The 18,770-nt window shown below is 34.4% G+C and overlaps 1 protein-coding gene across 6 annotated transcripts in view; it reads right to left on the reverse strand.

Moving 5' to 3' along the window:
* Nucleotides 1-18,770, reverse strand: part of LOC140451024 (mitochondrial uncoupling protein 4-like) — a 360,669-nt gene that overhangs the window by 272,187 nt on the left and 69,712 nt on the right. For 3 of the 6 annotated variants that reach the window (XM_072544753.1, XM_072544734.1, XM_072544760.1), the window contains exon 1: nt 7,834-7,974. The exons of 1 other annotated variant lie outside the window; for it this stretch is intronic. In XM_072544753.1, coding sequence (XP_072400854.1) covers nt 7,834-7,855 — 22 coding nt within the window. In that variant the 5' untranslated portion in view covers nt 7,856-7,974. Of the gene's footprint in view, nt 1-7,833; nt 7,975-16,934; nt 17,076-18,770 lie in introns of those variants that run through there. 2 more of the 6 variants (XM_072544744.1, XM_072544740.1) reach the window with 2 other exon arrangements.

Raw genomic sequence — 18,770 nt, forward strand, 5'->3', positions numbered from 1 at the left:
ACAATAGTGTGATCCAAGTGACATCTTGCACAATCAAATTTGATAATGCACGGACCAGCAGTCTTAAATTTTGCAAAGTGTTGAAGCCAAACTGAAAAAGTTTCAATATTCATGCTGCCTTTTGCATTCATTTGAACAACAGCACCTGGAGGTAATGAGTCAACCCATTCTGGCTTACTACGTTTACTCTTAAAAAGCACCATTGGATGAATTCCTGTACTAAGAGAATTACCACAAGAAACGATGGTAACACTGTCCATGTTCGTTTGCAACAACATGTACTCTTCTTGAGCCTTTTTGTGCCAAAACTTTCTGCTGATGGTGAAGTGTTAACCTGCAACCTTTCTCGTCTACATTATATATCCGTTTGGGTTTATCGATTATGTCCATTTCTCTTAAAATACCTTCCAGCTTAGTAAAATGATCTTTTACAATAAATTTAGTAAGCTTTTGTGCCTTAGCCGGATTTAAGTTTTGTGCTTTCATAGGCCTGATTTGAGGATTTCGCTTCATAAAACCACGTAGCCAATAACGACCAACTATTCCTTTTCTTTCTTAAAAAGGATTTGGGATTTTATTAAGTTCTGTATACCGATATACACACTTACAAAGTACCCTTACAGTAAGTGGATATCCAATTTGTAAAGACGGATAATACGTTGAACTAATTCAGCTTCTTGGGCATTTGTAAGTATAGTTTTTCGCCCTAGACAAGACTTTATTTGCTTTTCCTCTTCTAAATATCGTAGAAGTGTCCGCCTTGGGATGTGATATGGACGACTAGCTGTGATAACTGCGGTTCCATTTTCCACCGCTCTTAAAGCTGCTGACAAATTGTCTTTGATCCAGTTGCCTCGTAGGCCCCTGCACTGATACTGAGGCATTTTTGATTTCTGTAACAAAAGAAATCATATCAATACAGCAAGCGAAATATTTATTGTAGAGTAATATGGCCACAGGAAGATAAATATGGCTATGGCCATATAACCCTACTTTTCACCTGGCCATATTACTCAACACTGTATTTTGATATTTGTTTACGAGAAGATGTAATAAATCAAAAACTATACACTGAAATAAGAACATGTACACGATTATTAAGGTCTACGAAACATGTAAGTACAATTAATATAATAAAAACTTACCTATTAGAACGAGTAATGATTTTTTTAAAAATTATGGAATTAATAACCAGCTTCTACAATGGCGACTTTTCACAACAATGACGTAGTGTGCTGACGTATAGTGAATGTGGGACCATCTGTTTAACAATTTCGACACTAAATTTGTATTACTATGCTAGTATAAAGATTTCTAGGTATCGTTTAAACATAAAAATAGTAGGGAATTTGTTAGATGGCCATATTACCGTATATTGCCATATTGCCTACACCTACCTTATATTAAAGACATAGGGAGCCAATTTGTCATATATGGAGTCATTTAAAAAACGCGGTGTACAAAAAACCGCAAATTTTCACGAATTAATTTATAGACCAGGACGGATCTGTTTTGAGGTTGAAGTGAGAGGTGGCATTCTGAAGTTTGCAAAAAAAGTTGTATGATAATGTGAAAACTTCAGTAATACTAATTGATCCTTCCCTCCCTTCCAAATAGCTCGGCAATTTTAATTAAAAAATTATAATATTTGAAAATTGCTAAAAATATCGTTTTTTTCTACTTTCCTTGCTTATAACTTTAAAACTATTCATTTTGAAACAATAGAACATAGAATAGAATAATAATATGCTTTATTGTCACTGAAAATTGTACAATTTTATGGATAAACCTTACAAAAAGTAAAAAAAAAATAACAGTAACAATTAAAATTTACTAAAATTACATAAATCGTCAATATCACAAAATAAAACATAATAAAATATACAATCCATTGCAAATTGCATAATAAAAACCTTACGAACTATAATCGGTTCACAATTTGTCGATAGCTCACTACAAGTTTAACCCTAATTAGAGAACTGAAATACAGAGAGCATAGGTAATACGATATAATAGTAAAAACCAACCTGAAACTGACAGTTTAAGATGTTTTCGACTAACCCACCTTGTATCTGAAGGAATACAATACCTTATAATCCTGTTACGAAGGTATTTTGAATGTTTACAAATTTGAATGTTTACAAATGACCGACCAGTGTCGTAGAGTATATGATTGAAACATTTATTTGAACTAAATAAATATAATTTTTAAATTGTACTTATGTAAATTGTATTTTTTAATAAAACTTCTTTATTTTATTCAAAAATAAAAAGTTTCTTGCCATTTGTAAAAGATACATTTATTTAATTAAGGGGAAAGGCGCCAAATGTCGCCTGGCAAAATTTCCAATGTGTTTTAAATGTATCCATTATTTTCGAATCCGGAGAAAACTAATAAATATTTTTGAAAAATTTAAATGCAGAATGAAATATTACATTATTACTGAGGGCAGAAAGTCCCTGAAAACTTCTACAATGTTTATTTTAATATGTTATGTAACAGGGGTGAAAATAAAAGAGAAAATATAGTATAATTTTTAATTGAAAATATTGCATGCAAAAGAAACTTTTTATTTATTCTAATAAATATTTCATTCTGCCTTTAAATTTTTCAAAAATGCTTTTTAGTTTTCTCAGGATTTGAAAAAAAAATGGATACATTTAAAACACATTGAACATTTGGACAGGCGACATTTTGCGCCTTTCCCCTTTAATGCCTTACGATTACAACTACTATTACTTACCTTATATAATTACGATTAGAAAACTATTCAAATTCAAAATAAATAGGATCAACTTCGGAATCCGAGTCGTCTTGAGGGTTAATAATTAGCGGTTGTGTCTCTACGGTAACATCAATTATGTTATCAAGATCGCACATTTTTTGTTCTTCTTCTATACAGCGTTCCACGTTAAGAAAATAACATTAGGCTTATGGAGATCAGTGTTGCCAAAACTCTCAGGCATGCGGTTTACTAGATTATCGATATATTTTTCGAATTTCCATTTTCAATTAACATTTAACTGTAAAGTCAGAATAACAACTGAAGAACCACAAAGCCTTATTATCATTATGTAGTCTCAGAGAACGACATAAAATCGCTGACATACGTACACCGTATTATTTTAAGTTGCAATTAGTAATTAGATATATGCATTCCAAGCGGTCCGTTTATTTGCTTTTAAATCTTTAATAGCCGGCGAAGTGTATGATTTAACTAAGCAATATTTTCTACTGATTTCTATGATTCATGGTATATGATATTCTTACCGAAAAACAAATAGACTGTCGTTACTATAATTAAAATAAAATAAAATAAAATTATCTTTTGTAAATACTATTTATTTAATTAAAATCATTTTCCCTACTTTTCATCTCTTGTTTCGAATGGGCACTTTTGGTCAATTACGTTAAAAAACATTAATTTAATTCATGTCTGTGAAAACGAAAATACAAGTAATTATACAACCCTGAATCGTGCTTGTGTTCATCGTGGCATCGCTGCGCTTCTATCGTCCATAAGAAATACATGGCCCTATCTCCGCAATGTTATTTTCTTAACTTGGAACGCTCTATATTACATGTCTTACCGCATCTTTCCAGTTTTGTTCTGTAATATGTTGTAAAGACCCGTATAACAACTCACGTACATCTTGTATTTTATATGACGTATTTTTTCTAGCCACATAACTTTTCATTTGTGCCCAAATGAGTTCAATTGGATTTATTTCGCAGTGGTAGAGTGGAAGTCTAAGGACTGTGATGTTTCGCCTTTCCGCCATTTTGTCAACTACGTATTTCTTGAACTAGATTTGTGTTGCCGGGCAATTTTTAAAAGTTCTGCTTTTACCATTCCATCTTCGTAAGACAGATACTTATTCCTCAGCCAGTCAAGAATATCCTGTTTCTTCCACGCAGTCGTTGGAAGTCTTTCTACTAGTTGTGCATGATAAGGTGCATTAACTAATACTATAATTGAATTTGGTGGTATGTGTTCAATGATCTGCTCAAAATACTCTTCGAAAACATCAGCTGTCATCTCCTCGTGATAGTCTTTTGTGCTTTTGGACTGAAATTCCAACAAACCATGCTTAACAAATCCTTTTTCACTGCCAATGTGAGAAATTATTAATCTACTGCCTTTACCAGAAGGTGGGGAGATACCAGTAGACCAACCTTCCATAAAGGCTTGCCTGAAGCTTAATATATTTTTATCTGACCAAATTTTTTTTAGAGTATAACCTGAGTTTACCCACGTTTCATCCTGGTAGAAGATTGGCCTTCCTTCAGCCCGGAATTTTCGTATGGATCTTAGATAATTTCTTCTCCGACATATTATCTTCTCCCGGTCAATCAAAAGTGATTTTCGGTCTGATTTCTCCCACCGGAAATTTAATTCTTTTAAAACTTGCCACAATTTAGTTCGTCCGATATAAGGCAAATCCGGGTCGTCTCTAACTTCTTGTAAAATTTTGTTTAGGTTTGGTATTTCTTTTTTGAAAAAAAATCCATGAATTTTTCTTCAAATACCATTTTTGGCAAATTCATCAATTTCAATAGACTTTTTCCCTCTCTTTAAGTGTTCGTTTGTGTTTGGGTTAGCTATACCGTGTTTTTTTCTTTCTGATAGGAACCTATATATAGTGGACTCTCCTACGCCAGTCATGTTGGCACAACTTTCGACTATGTTGCGAACAGTGTTTGTGGGATTCTGAGAAACCAGAGCATCGTGAACATTCAGGACAATAGTCTTTTCTCTTGGTGAATAGACAGACTTACTGACTGTGCGCAACAGTACCGGTGTAAAACTTGATGATGTTGATGATGAAGCCATCACAAACAATCCAACAAAACGAGCACGAGCGAAAGGTACGTATATGTTCGTAGGTTTATGGAATAAAAAATCACTCATGCACTGCATATAATTCGCAGAAGAAATATTTGAGACGCTAATTACTGCCGTAGACGCGGAAACACCGACGAGCCGTAAATTACAGGCGATCAAAAACATACTAAACAAAAAAATTGTTTTCGTTCGTAATAACTTCACCCTTTCAAGTTAAGTTTCGAATATAAACTGAACAGACGAGGCACGTGGCCAAAGCCGGCATCTTTATACCCATTATATTATTAAAAATCTGGGGAATTCCACCCTAATTATCTTGCAACGAATAGTACCTTCGGGTATGAATTCCAGGTTTTCTAGTAAAGTGATTAAACGCGAAGATTAGTATTGAAATATCCAAAGAGATAAGGTATTCTTATTTACAAAATTGTTAATGGTTAAATTCTTGTTTTTATTAATATAATATAATAACCAACATTAGCCGTGAAAGTTTTAATTGTTTTTTTGCTAAAATTAGTATTAAAATATTATTAATATTATATATAACAGTATTAAAATATTATATTATTATTTAATGAATAAACAGCTCAGGAACGCCTATGATTTACGACCGTTTTATGAGTTTGAGGCACATTACGTGCTCTCAACAATTTGTGAACGGAAAATAGTTTACGAATAAGTTTAAGCTGCTACATGTGATACCCAAATATATATAAAAAATACTTTGTTGCTTGTACTGTAATTTCTTAGTTATTCGTTAAGAAACTCTTCCACTGAATAATATGGTCTTTCAGATAGGCCTTTGTCAATTTATGGAACTTAAGGAAAGAAGTTGTAGATTTAAGTTGCAAAGAGAGATGGTTATATAATTTTTTTGCCGATTGTAATATAGATTTCTTTACTAACCTAGTGGACGGGATTAGTAAATACACATCAAAGCTTGAATTTTTGGTGGAGTAGTCATGGTTAGGTCTTGCTGGAAAAACATGTAGGTGTTTACGAATTAAGAAAACAGTTTCTAGAATACATAGAGAGTGAAGTTTTGAAGTAGCTCCTGTAATCTGTTATTCTACTGAGGCCAAAAAGATACAGTATTGCTCTTTTTTGTGATTTAAAAATAACATCAGATTGGGCAGCTGTACTAGAACCCCAAAAAGGAAGGTCATATCGAAGATGGGACACGAACAAAGAAAAGTATGTTATTTTGGATGATCCTAAATTGATTTTCTTCGAAACAGATCTTATTGCATAGCAGGCTGAGGCTAGTTTCTTACTTAACAAATCGATATAAGGGAACATTTAAGGTTGCTGTATATAAAAATACCAAGAAATTTTACAGAATCAACGATACTGATCTGGCTGTTACTAAAAAGTAAGGGTTAAAGAGCTCCTTTATAGGATAATGCTACTGTCTTATCCACGTTAAAACAGAGTAAATTAGAGTCGGACCAGGTTTTTATTTTAAGTAGATCAGAAGTTATAATCGCACGAAGAGTTGCAATATTAAAGTTCCTCCAGGTAATACTGGTCTCATCAGCAAAAAGAAACAAAATTTCCATCGATTTTTAAGTTAGTAATGTCATTTATAAAGATAAGGAAAAGTAGAGGACCAAAACTAGGTTTGAGAAAATTAAATTTAAGACTAGGTATACGTAAAGCATGTATTTTCTCGGCTTCCAATGGAGCAATTTTCTTTTTTTTTTATTCCGATGCAACTGTAATAGAGCCCCCTAAATAATGCATTAACAAATCCCAAAGATGCTTTAGATTTGTTATAAATAAATTTATTTATTTATTCATTTATAACTTCATATGTGGCAGACTTTTTTTAGAAAAACTTCCCAAATGCGTACCTCTAAATACAAATAGTCTCATTTTAAAGCTGTATAATTATTTAAACAATCTTTGTTTGAACAAGTTAAATTTTTCTTAATATTTTTTTATGATATATTAATAAAACTGAACTTAAAAACAATATGACCCAAACCGTCAGCTACGATAAAGATCAGGAGTGGCCGATGCAGTAGAAACAACAGCAATACTGAAGTATAACTGGGTAGGTCACGTCGCTCGAATGACAGATAACAGATGAACAAAGCGGATACTGGAATGGAGACCAAGAGATAATGCCTGTCGAAGCAGAGGTCGTCCACCAAGTTGGACTGACGTTTTAAAACGTTACCATAGGAATTTGATGCAAGAGGCACAAGATCGAAACAGATGGAAAATTATAAGGGAGATCTATGTTCAGCAGTGGACAAGCGAAGATTGAATGATGATATTAGTCCAGCGTATTCTAATCTAAGCAGCAGATTCATTTAGAATTTTAAAATACTATGTTAACCTTTCTATTTTTCTGTACACAGGGCCAGGATTCGAATGCATTGCCACTTGAGCATTTCGCCAGGGAAGCGAAATGCGAGTCCACCTGACCAAGGAAATATATAACATATATAAAAGTGTAGTAATTAAAATGAAAACTGATATATTAAAGCAATTTAAGGAAGAAATTTCTTTGTTTTCAATCCTCTACAAACTATTTTGACAAGAACCCAATATCTCCTCAAAATGTGGAGTAATCGTTAAGCACTACCACTGTTGGTCTATTCAGGTTTTTTTATTTAGAGAAATGACCTGTAAATAGTTGAGCCGCTCGCTTTTTTTTATATTAAAAAATATTATTATAAAATATTACCCTGTACCTTTTATATTAAATTATAACTATTAATCTCCACTAATGTGAAATGGCCTATAACCTTGTTGAGTCATGAATGGTGAAGAATATAATATTTTGTCAAGTGTTCAATTAAAAAAGTCTCTTTGGAATCACTAAAACTAATAAACTTTCCAGCAAATGCCATTCGATGTAAGTTATTGAACAGAACCACTGCATCCACTACATAAGTATTATTTTAATTCAAGTGTGAAGTGTTTTTTTGAGTGTATTAAGTGATGTTTCTGTAGATAAAAGCAAAATATAGCTCACCTTGTACAATAGGTACTGACATAATTAGTTTATTTAACACTTTATATTATAAATATATATCATACCACCACATTGTCCAGAAGCAAGATGATAAACCCACCGACACAATCAAAATTTAAAATTCATTACTAGATTTTTATTATTTCTCCTTATCTGTTACCAACCAAACAAAAAGCAGATCCTCTTTAGTAAACATTGAATAACTTACTTAATACTTATAAACAGAAGCTACTCCATATTAGTGTTTTTTATCGCGTTTCATACACATTAAGTAATCAGTGCTCAAATATATAATAAGTACCGTCTAATTTGAATACAAGTGACAGCTGGAATATTCGACCTCCTTTCAATATTCAATACTTTTTCTTTATATGATATAATGAACCATAAATGCTAAGTAAATAACTATTTTAACGTTTCACAAACACAAATTAAATGCCTATATTTCAAAACAAGTTTTAAAAATGTGATGAGTTTTGAATATTCAGGATGTTCTTATAATCTACATCCTTAACTGATGAATGCATTTCCAAATGACAATTTAAAGTTTTAGGTGCCCTTTCATCAAAAACTCTCTCCACTATTCCAGTGTTTGCTCTAATGTCATCTCAGTATTTCGTACTGAAATGCCATATCATCAGTATACATTAATAGTTAAAATGCCCGTCAGCGAAAAAGTTTATAATATATACTTTCTCCAAACTTTGTGTATCGCTGCAATAGGCCGAGTCTGACTTTCCCGAAACATGTCGATTTTACGACAATTTATAGATAGGTACTGTTATTATTTTTAATTAAATAGCTTGAAAACTATAAGAAAAACACGAGTCATTCAGCGCGTCTGACGACTCAAACATGTCGAAAAAAAAAAACGAGTAACGAGTGTGATGAAATTCATAGATAACCATCAATTTTTTTCATAATAATTTCATTAACAGAAGTAAAAACCAGTTTTCATATCGTCTGACGTCTGACTATCGTCTATCAAAATGGTATATTATAAAATACAGTGACCATATTATGTACTTATTTAAGTAATACAGTACTTATTTTTAAATATTGTCCTAATATAGGTACTTTAAACCCTTTCTAAGGACACGCGAATGTACTTATTTTTTCTAAAAGAAGGAATATTTTTAACTTTTACTATTTTTAAACAATCTTAGACTCTGTCATCAGTTAATTCTCTTTGGCACTTTTAACTTAAATTTTAGACCACTGTGCAACGTTGCATCTGAACAAGCATTCAGAAATTCAGATCATGACCTTCGGCTTCGACTGTTGCCGAATATCGAATCGAATAGTATGGTTTTGTCATTCATCGTCATCGTGTTGGACCGTTGAAGTGTTACGTATTGCATTACTGTACTGTTATTAGTGTTTGTTTGTAGAACGTTGTAGAATTTACATAGAATTATCTCTCTGCCTCGACGAAAATGCCATTTTAATGCAGAACTACAAAATGATTACCCTTTTATAAGAGTCAAGTCTGTCTCATCGCCGCATATTATTTATTGTAAAATATGTAAAAGTGACGTTGATATTTCTAACAGTGGACGAAATAATATTAAAGCTCTTTTGGGAAAGAAGAAACCCACATTGGCAGCTAATACAGTGACTAGCAATAAATTACATTATTTTTTTTAAATCCGCAAGTGTCAGCTCCGAGAACTTAATAATTGCAGCCAAAGTAGGGGCATTTGCATACCACACCATTAGGCATATGCACAGTTTTAGATCATTAGATTGTACTTGAATGTGAATGTGAATAGTAGTTCAGCGTCAGCCGCTGAACAGTACGGACGTGGAGTAGAAGCGACACCTGAAGAGCGCCGAGGAGTTGCAGCGTTGAGTCGAAGCCGGACTTATCAGTATGTCTGTGCCGTGAGTGTAAGGACCCTTAAGCTAGCGGGGACACATGAGCGGAATCCAATTTAACCTACGTAATATTTTTTCACCCATTTTTCACTAATTTATTACCACCCTAATAATTTTTCACCACCAAACCAACCTTAAGGGGAGCGATTCTGCTGGCTTAAGATTCAAGCTAGCAGAATTCAAAAAAGAAACTTTTTGTTGATGGCATATTTTTTCACCCATTTTTCACTAATTTATTACCACCCCAATAATTTTTCACCACCAAACCACCCTTAATGGGAGCGATTCTGCTGGCTTAAGGTTCAAGCTAGCAGAATAATAAAATAAAAAATCTTTTTGTTAATGGCATATTTTTTTACCAATTTTTCACTAATTTATTACCACCCTAATAATTTTTCACCACCAAACCAACCTTAAGGGGAGCGATTCTGCTGGCTTAAGATTCAAGCTAGCAGAATTCAAAAAAGAAACTTTTTGTTGATAGCATATTTTTTCACCCATTTTTCACTAATTTATTACCACCCCAATAATTTTTCACCTCCAAACCACCCTTAATGGGAGCGATTCTGCTGGCTTAAGGTTCAAGCTAGCAGAATAATAAAATAAAAAATCTTTTTGTTAATGGCATATTTTTTTACCAATTTTTCACTAATTTATTACCACCCTAATAATTTTTCACCACCAAACCACCCTTAATGGGAGCGGTTCTTCTGGCTTAAGGTTCAAGATGGCAGAATTCAAAAAAAAAAATTTTTTGTTGATGGCATATTTTTCACCCATTTTTCACTAATTTATTACCACCCTAATATTGTTTCACCATTAAACCACCCTTAAGGGGAGCCATTCTGCTGGCTTGCGGTTCTGCTGGCTTGCGGTTCAAGCCAGCGGAATTAAAAAACATATTTTTAATATACCACAGTGTTTTGCTAGGTTTTTACGAATTTATTACCATTCTAGTAATTTTTCACCCCTTAACTACCCCTTGTGAAAAGTCAATAATTGTGTTAGATTAAAATTTAAGGAGAAATTTTTTTTCAAATTTACTGTCCACTACTTTGAATATTTGAACCAGCAAAATAAGAAAAAAACGTATTTTTGAAATACCTCAGTATTCTGCTAAGTTTTTACTAATTTATTACCACCCTAGTAATTTTTCACACCTAAACTACCCCTTGTGATAAGTCAATAATTCTGTTACTGGATAACGCAGAGAAGTCATTTTATTATTAAAAAGTCTATAACTGTTCTTATTCTATAAAACCGATCTTCAGGAATAACATTCGGTCCCATTGGATTATGGATGAAGATTAAGCACCTTAAAATTATAAGAAAAAAATCTCTTCCGATGTTCTGCAAAAAAGATTTTAAGCTGAATAGTGGATCTGTTTTCCAATAACCCTCCAATCTTGAAATCCGTATGTGTCAGTGTGGAAGATAATTCCCATAAATACTAGAAATTCAAATAAGGAAAGTAGTTTACATCTTTAAATGCTAGAATTTACACAAACACCAACTTCACCAACTTTTTTATATGCTAAACATTGCAATATTGTTGTTTTGTAAACTACCTATTTTTTAACAAAATTTTACAACTTAAAAAGGGATCATTCCCGTGAGTTGGCTGTATATCATATAGTTAAAAAACTCGAACATTGAAGTAAAACACTGTTGTGATTGGTATATTTAATTAAATTTTAAAAAGTTCAAAACGTTTTCGGACTTATCAGTCCAGTGAAATTTGTAGTACTTTTAGTAAGTAATTAATAAGTAATAGGTAAGTAGTAATTTTTAATTAAATATACCAATTATTACAACAGAAGTGTTTTTCACACACACACACACACACACACACACACACACACTCGCACACACACACCGTGTAAATGTATTCAAGTATTTTTGAAAAAACAAATTTATTTAATTTTTGTTAAAGGGGTAGTAAGGGGTGAAAAATTACTAAAGTTGTAATAAATTCGTAAAAACCTAGCAGAACACTGTGGTAGATCATAAATATTTGTTTTAATTCTGCTAGCTTGAATCGTAAGCCAGCAGAATCGCTTCCCTTAAGGGTGGTTTGATGGTGAAAAAATATTAGGGTGGTAATAAATTAGTGAAAAATGGGTGAAAAAATATGCCATCAACAAAAAGTTTTTTTTTTTAATTCTGCTAGCTTAAACCTTAAGCCAGCAGAATCGCTCCCATTAAGGGTGGTTTGGTGGTGAAAAATTATTAGGGTGGTAATAAATTAGTGAAAAATTAGTGAAAAAATATGCCACCAACAAAAAGTTTTTTTTCTGAATTCTGCTAACTTGAACCTTAAGCCAGCAGAATCGTTCCCATTGAGGGTGGTTTGATGGTGAAAAAATATTAGGGTGGTAATAAATTAGTGAAAAATGGGTGAAAAAATATGCCATCAACAAAAAGTTTTTTTTTTGAATTCTGCTAGCTTAAACCTTAAGCCAGCAGAATCGCTCCCATTAAGGGTGGTTTGGTGGTGAAAAATTATTAGGGTGGTAATAAATTAGTGAAAAATTGGTGAAAAAATATGCCATCAACAAAAAGTTTTTTTTTTAATTCTGCTAGCTTGAACCTTAAGCCAGCAGAATCGCTCCCATTAAGGGGTGTTTGGTGGTGAAAAATTATTAGGGTGGTAATAAATTAGTGAAAAATTGGTGAAAAAATATGCCATCAACAAAAAGTTTTTTTTTGAATTCTGCTAGCTTAAACCTTAAGCCAGCAGAATCGCTCCCATTAAGGGTGGTTTATAGGTGAAAAATTATTAGGGTGGTAATAAATTAGTGAAAAATTGGTGAAAAAATATGCCATCAAGAAAAGTTTTTTTTTTTAATTCTGCTAGCTTGAACCTTAAGCCAGCAGAATCGCTCCCCTTAAGGTTGGTTTGGTGGTGAAAAATTATTAGGGTGGTAATAAATTAGTGAAAAATTGGTGAAAAAATATTTCGTAGGTTAAATTGGATTCCGCTCATGTGTCCCCGCTAGCTTAAGGAACCTGTGAGTGTAAGCACGACAAAGCGGAGACTAGCGTAAGCAGCGGCCGAGGCCATTACAGGCAAAAACCTATGCCGAGACAAAGCTGAACCGGGGAGATTTGTATTAATCGAATCTTCACGGAGGCCAAAATCGAGGCATAGGCAAGTGAAAAAGTAAACGGGCTTAGCCAGTCGGGATACTCCCTGTGCTACGGTTGGGATGACACTGTGAGGTGTAATATTTTAGAAATTTCATCTGGCAAACACGGCCCCAAGGTCAGGGAGGTGAGAAATTCAAGCAAATCCCACTCTAGTTCTGCCTAGAGCGTGAACTTCCGAGTAAAGGTACTGGGTGGCACCCAGAAGCCGTGCTGACAACGGGTCAGACGGTCAAAAAATAAGCTTTCCTCCAAAGGTTAGGACTTCCACCCCCACGCGAAAATGTATCACTCACGATCCCCACCCGGCCGAAAAGCCCCAATGGTTATAGTTCGAGCTATAAACTCAACTATAACATCTATGATGCCGTCCTAGAAGACCAGGACGCGAATTACGAGATCTTCGAAGATCTACCCACCCAAGACATAGACCTAAGGGACTTCAAACGCCCCAAGACTAAGAAAAAGAGGACAAAAGACCGCGCGGAGGGAAACCACGAAAAAGAAATGTACACCACGGACGACGACATACCCCTCGATAAACGAGCCACAACAAAAAGTATGAGACAAAGGAGCAGTAAGGACGAACAGTCCGAACTGGCAAAGATGAAGTCTCTATTGAAAGAAAAGGATGCCGAAATAACAGCACTAAAACAAAAAATAGAAGAACTGCAGGATACGATAGTAGCCTCGCAAAGAACAATAATTGGCCACATTGACTCAAAGTTCCAAGAACTTAGCAATGAAAAAGAAAACACAAAACCTAAGAAGGCAACAGAAACGGCCCCAAAAGAGAGCAGTAAAGAAGATACCTTGGAAACCCAGGCCAAAAAGGCGTCAAAATATGAAAAGTCTACGGAAACAATCCCAAAGACAAAAGTTACAACAGAAAAGTCAACAGGAACAATCCCAAAGACATTAACGACCACAAAGATGACAAAAAAGAGAACACAAGAAGAAGAACCCAAAAACAGCAAGAAGAAGGCCGTGAAGGAAGACTTCCCTCCGCTAGCGACCCCTAGTGCAACAGCACTAGAGAGTCATCAGGAAAGAGATGCGCGTGCTACACCACGCCCTCCGACTCCATGTCAAGCACAAGCAATGGAAACCGACGGAGAGCCCACCACAAAACAAGATAAACCAACGTGGAAGCCAAAGCCGCCTGTAATTAAATTACAGAGCGTCAGCCAGACAGGAGCAATACTAGACATTGCTCAGAAAAAGAAAGTGATAACGTCGAGTGGGGTGGGGAGTTGGAGTGGGCTACGACATATACAGGAACAATAACACAGCAAGATCAGGTGGCACAGCAATATTAGTGAGAAAAGGCATAGGTCATATCAGAATTCTAACACCACAACTAAATCCACACACAAGCAACAACAGTAAGAATTCAAATGAGGCAAGGAGAAGTCAGAATTACCTCTGCCTACGTAAGACCACAATATCTACTTATCAAAGACGACCTAATTACGTTCCTAAACGACGAACCCTCAATTATAATAGGAGACCTAAATGCAAGATCCCCAAACTGGAGCGACAGAGCTACAAACAGAAATGGAAGACTACTAAACACATACTTAGAAAACAATGACGACGTTATGACAATGGGCCCTACAGACGCAACACACTACCCAGGAAACGGACTTCTTACACACATAGACATTGTAGTAGCAAGAAACCTAGGACTACAAACAGAATTACAAACATTAAACGAAGGCACAACGGACCATAACCCCATCCTATTAGAACTAGGAACGTGGGAAGAGGAAAGTACAATCAAAAGAGTTAAAATGAAAATAAAGTGGACGAACTTCAAAAGACTCGTGAGCACTGGAATAAATATAGTTCCAGTGATAGACAACCCACGAGAAATAGAAGACAGAGTCCTAGAGCTGGAAAACATCATCCAACAAGCACTCAGTAACAGCAATACAGAAGAGGAAGTAGAAATGCACACGGGAAGATTTAAGGATATACCGCAAGAAATAAAAGATTTGATAAGGGAACAGAACGGAGCAAAGCAGACAGCAAGAAGGACAAGGAACCAGGCGGACAAAAATAGAGCAAGTAGGTTGAACAGAGAAGTCAAAACAGCACTACAACAACACCGTAGTGAAAGCTGGGAAAACCACATAAGAGATATGGAAGAACAAGGACCAAATATGCAAAATATTTGGAGGCTTCAGAGAATACTGAGAAATGACAGAAAGCCAATTCCTCCATTACATGGAGAGAATGGAATAGTCTACACCACAGTGGAAAAAGCAGAGATAATATATATATACACTCTCTCGAGAGAGTGTACATTAAATTACCACCCAGACGAGGACATCGACTTCATAGAAGAAGTCGAAAGACAAAGAGAAAGACTCGAAAATCCAAACAAAATCATCCCTCCTACATCACCGGAGGAGTTAAACGAACTAATTAAAAACAGCTGGCCGAAAAAGGCACCTGGTCCAGATCAAATAACGAACAGGGCTCTAAAATACTTACCAGCGAGAGCCATAGCATCTTTAACAAATATAATCAATGCGATGCTAAGATTCAAGAAATTCCCAAACAGATGGAAAGAGGCCCATGTCATAATGTTACCAAAGCCCGGAAAAAACAGCACATTCCCGCAAAACTACAGGCCAATAAGCTTGCTACCTGCAATCAGCAAGATTGTAGAGAGAGTAACACTCAGCAGACTCCAAGCTGAAACAGACAGACTAGATATAATACCCGAAGCCCAATTCGGTTTTAGATCAGAACACTCCATTGAGCTACAAGTACTCAGATTAACAGAGTACATAGCAGCTGGATTTAATGATAAACAATACACAGAAGCTGCTTTCTTAGATGTAAGCAAAGCTTTCGACAGAGTCTGGCAAAAAGGACTGATCTACAAAATGAGAAGATACGGCCATAGCGGAGCAATGATAAGACTAATCTCTTCGTACTTGAGCAATCGTAGTTTCAGAGTTCGAATAGAACAAGTCCCATCCGAACTCGGGAACCCGGAGGCTGGAGTGCCACAGGGAGCGGTACTGTCACCTCTGTTTAAAATGGAAAATATATATCCTATAAACTCCGAAAAGACACAGGCTGTACTTTTCAAAAAGAGGCACCAACAACCATAAGAACAGGTGACTGTGCAAGACAATCTCATCGAGTGGAACAGCGAAGCAAAATACCTCGGAGTAATCATGGACAAAGGCTTAACGTTTAGTAAACACGTAGACGCTACAATACAAAAAGCCAACATGGCAATAGCATCAATAAGAGGCCTAGCAGGAAGAAAAAGCAAACTCAGAATAAAAACCAAAATAAGATTAGTAAATAGTATAATTCTTCCGATGCTAACATATGCATCTCTCGCATCACATATGTAACACAACAAAAAAGAAAATACAAGTGGCACATAACAGGAGCCTAAGAGAAGCAGTGGACGTACTGAGATACGTTGCAGAAAGATTCCTCTTCAGAGAATTACAACAAATTATAGTGACTGATATAATGAAGGAAAAAGCAAGGACAACGTTCACGGAGATAGAGAACCATCCTAGTCACATATTGCGAGAGATCACGAGGTACGACGCTTTCCACAGATGAAAACACAAGAGACCCAAACAACAAATAGTAGAATAAAACCAAACATACTAGAGAAAGAATCAGTAAATACACCAGAGAGAAAACAAAACACCAGAGAGAAAACACTACAAAAAACAACAAAAACAACGCACCAAGAAGATAGTTCGTAGCTCAAAAAACTCGTGGACAATCGCAACGTACAGCGTGGACCCAGTTCATTTTAAGTAGATAAATATTATACTAATATGCACTAATTCTGATTTATAAGTGTCCCTCCACCCGAAAAAGGTGGAGGGACACTTATATTGTACTTGTGAAAACAGAATAAACATATCTATATCGATTGAAAACATATATCATAGAATGCTAGAAAAAGAGAACTAACGCAGAAAACGAATTAATGAGTTAATATATCAAAAGAAACACATAGTACCACCTTCATAATACAGTATTAATTGATGCCCATAATTTAAATAACTAGTCGTCTTAATACTGACCCGTATCAGTTATATATTTCCTCTTCGTCTTTCCTTTATCAAATCTTCACAACTTAAACCTTAAATCCATTCAGCTTTGATTACAATACAATCACGAAATTTATTTGCGACAACCTAAGAGATTTATACCAAATTTCACAGGTCACTTGACACAGTTCAGTTCGATTTGATTATTCGATCGAGAGATGATTTAATCTTCTCTAATAATAGACCACATTACGAAATCAATTTAACATTGATAATAAAAATTACTTGGAGATTTTAAAAGTCTATTTGTACAACCATTTGTATCTGGGAGATTTCTTTAAGGTTATCGGCGAATATAACAAACACTTTGTTCAGAATGTACATTAAAATTAAATTATTAGAAGAATATTTTGTATTACCAAATAACAAAACAAAATAATTTATTTAATGTGTATTTTGAAAACTATTTCCTATGAGGAAATCGAATCGTCAAAATAAACGTAGTTTCAACGGAAATTGTGGTTAATTCCCATTACAGGATATCGAGGGGTTCGAGCGAAAACCCAATAACTAAAAAACCATGATTTTGAGATAATCGCGATTAAAGTTTTTAGTAATTTGGAAGAAGCTTTAAAATCGTCATAGGAAGTTCTATCAAACATTTGTTATAGCCTAACGATAGACAGTTTAATATTTATTTGATAGTACAACAGACTGTATTCTAATTGTATTGTAAATTGATGTGCTCCATAAATGTGTGATGTTTTATGGTTTAAACTGGCCAAAAATTTTCAATTTCTATTAAAAATTAAATTGTGTATAATTAAATTACTAGAAAATTTTAAGTGTAACTAGCTGTTTGATTGAATAACTTTGATGTTGAATCCTTTCTTTACTACAAAAATTTGATGAATAAAATTACTAGTGACAATAAAAACTTAATGTGCTGATAAGGCTAAGTGGTTCTGAGATTGTGATTATAGTCCAGAAAGTTTTCTATTTGTTCTATATTTTAATAAATAAAATGGATACATGCGCCGAGTATAATAACCAATTTGACTTGAATCAAGTTTTTGCTTGTGATGGATGCAGAACTGTCCATTGTATGGAATGTGGTAATCTAACAGCATCTGAAGTTAAATGCATGCCGTTGAAAACAAAACGTAAACTGAAGTTTTTCTGTAAACACTGAAGTGGGATTTCAAAAGGTGCCAGCTCTTTTAAAAGAAGTTAGTGAGCTTAAGGAAAGTATAAATAAAATTCTACATACGGAAAATGTCGCATCTGTTGCACCACATATGGAGGATATTATTCCCGAAATGCAGGAAAGGCAAAAGCTGCCTTTCAATATAATTATATTTAATGTTACGTTGAACGTTGTTAGGTTGAACGAGACCCATTAAAGTAGTATTAAATACAGCTGAAGATTCTAAAACTATTGTCAAAAATAAAATATTAATTAAAGTGCCAGATGTCAGAATTTCCCTGGATCAAACAAAAGCCCATTCAAGAAAATCAAATTAGAGTTAGATGATATGGTTAAGAAAGGCGATAATTCTAAAACAATCAAATTCATTAATAATAAGCCTACAGTAGTGAAAAAAGACAATTGTATCTCAAAAAACTAGTAAGTAGCCCTAGTATATTATTTAATATTGACGTTTTATATTTAAATGCTCAGAGCTTGTTAAACAAAATCGATCAAATCAAGTTAAGTCTGCTGTGTTATTGTCATAAAATAATAGTGGTTAGCGAAGCTTGAGTTACAAGTGAAATTGAAGATTCTTAAATAGCTTTGTGCGGGTATAAGGTGATACGCTGCAATTCATCTAAACGATCTACAGGGGGTGTTGTACTATACGTTCAGGA

The sequence above is a fragment of the Diabrotica undecimpunctata genome, chromosome 1, assembly GCF_040954645.1.
Source record: "Diabrotica undecimpunctata isolate CICGRU chromosome 1, icDiaUnde3, whole genome shotgun sequence".
NCBI classification, from domain to species: Eukaryota; Metazoa; Arthropoda; class Insecta; order Coleoptera; family Chrysomelidae; genus Diabrotica; species Diabrotica undecimpunctata.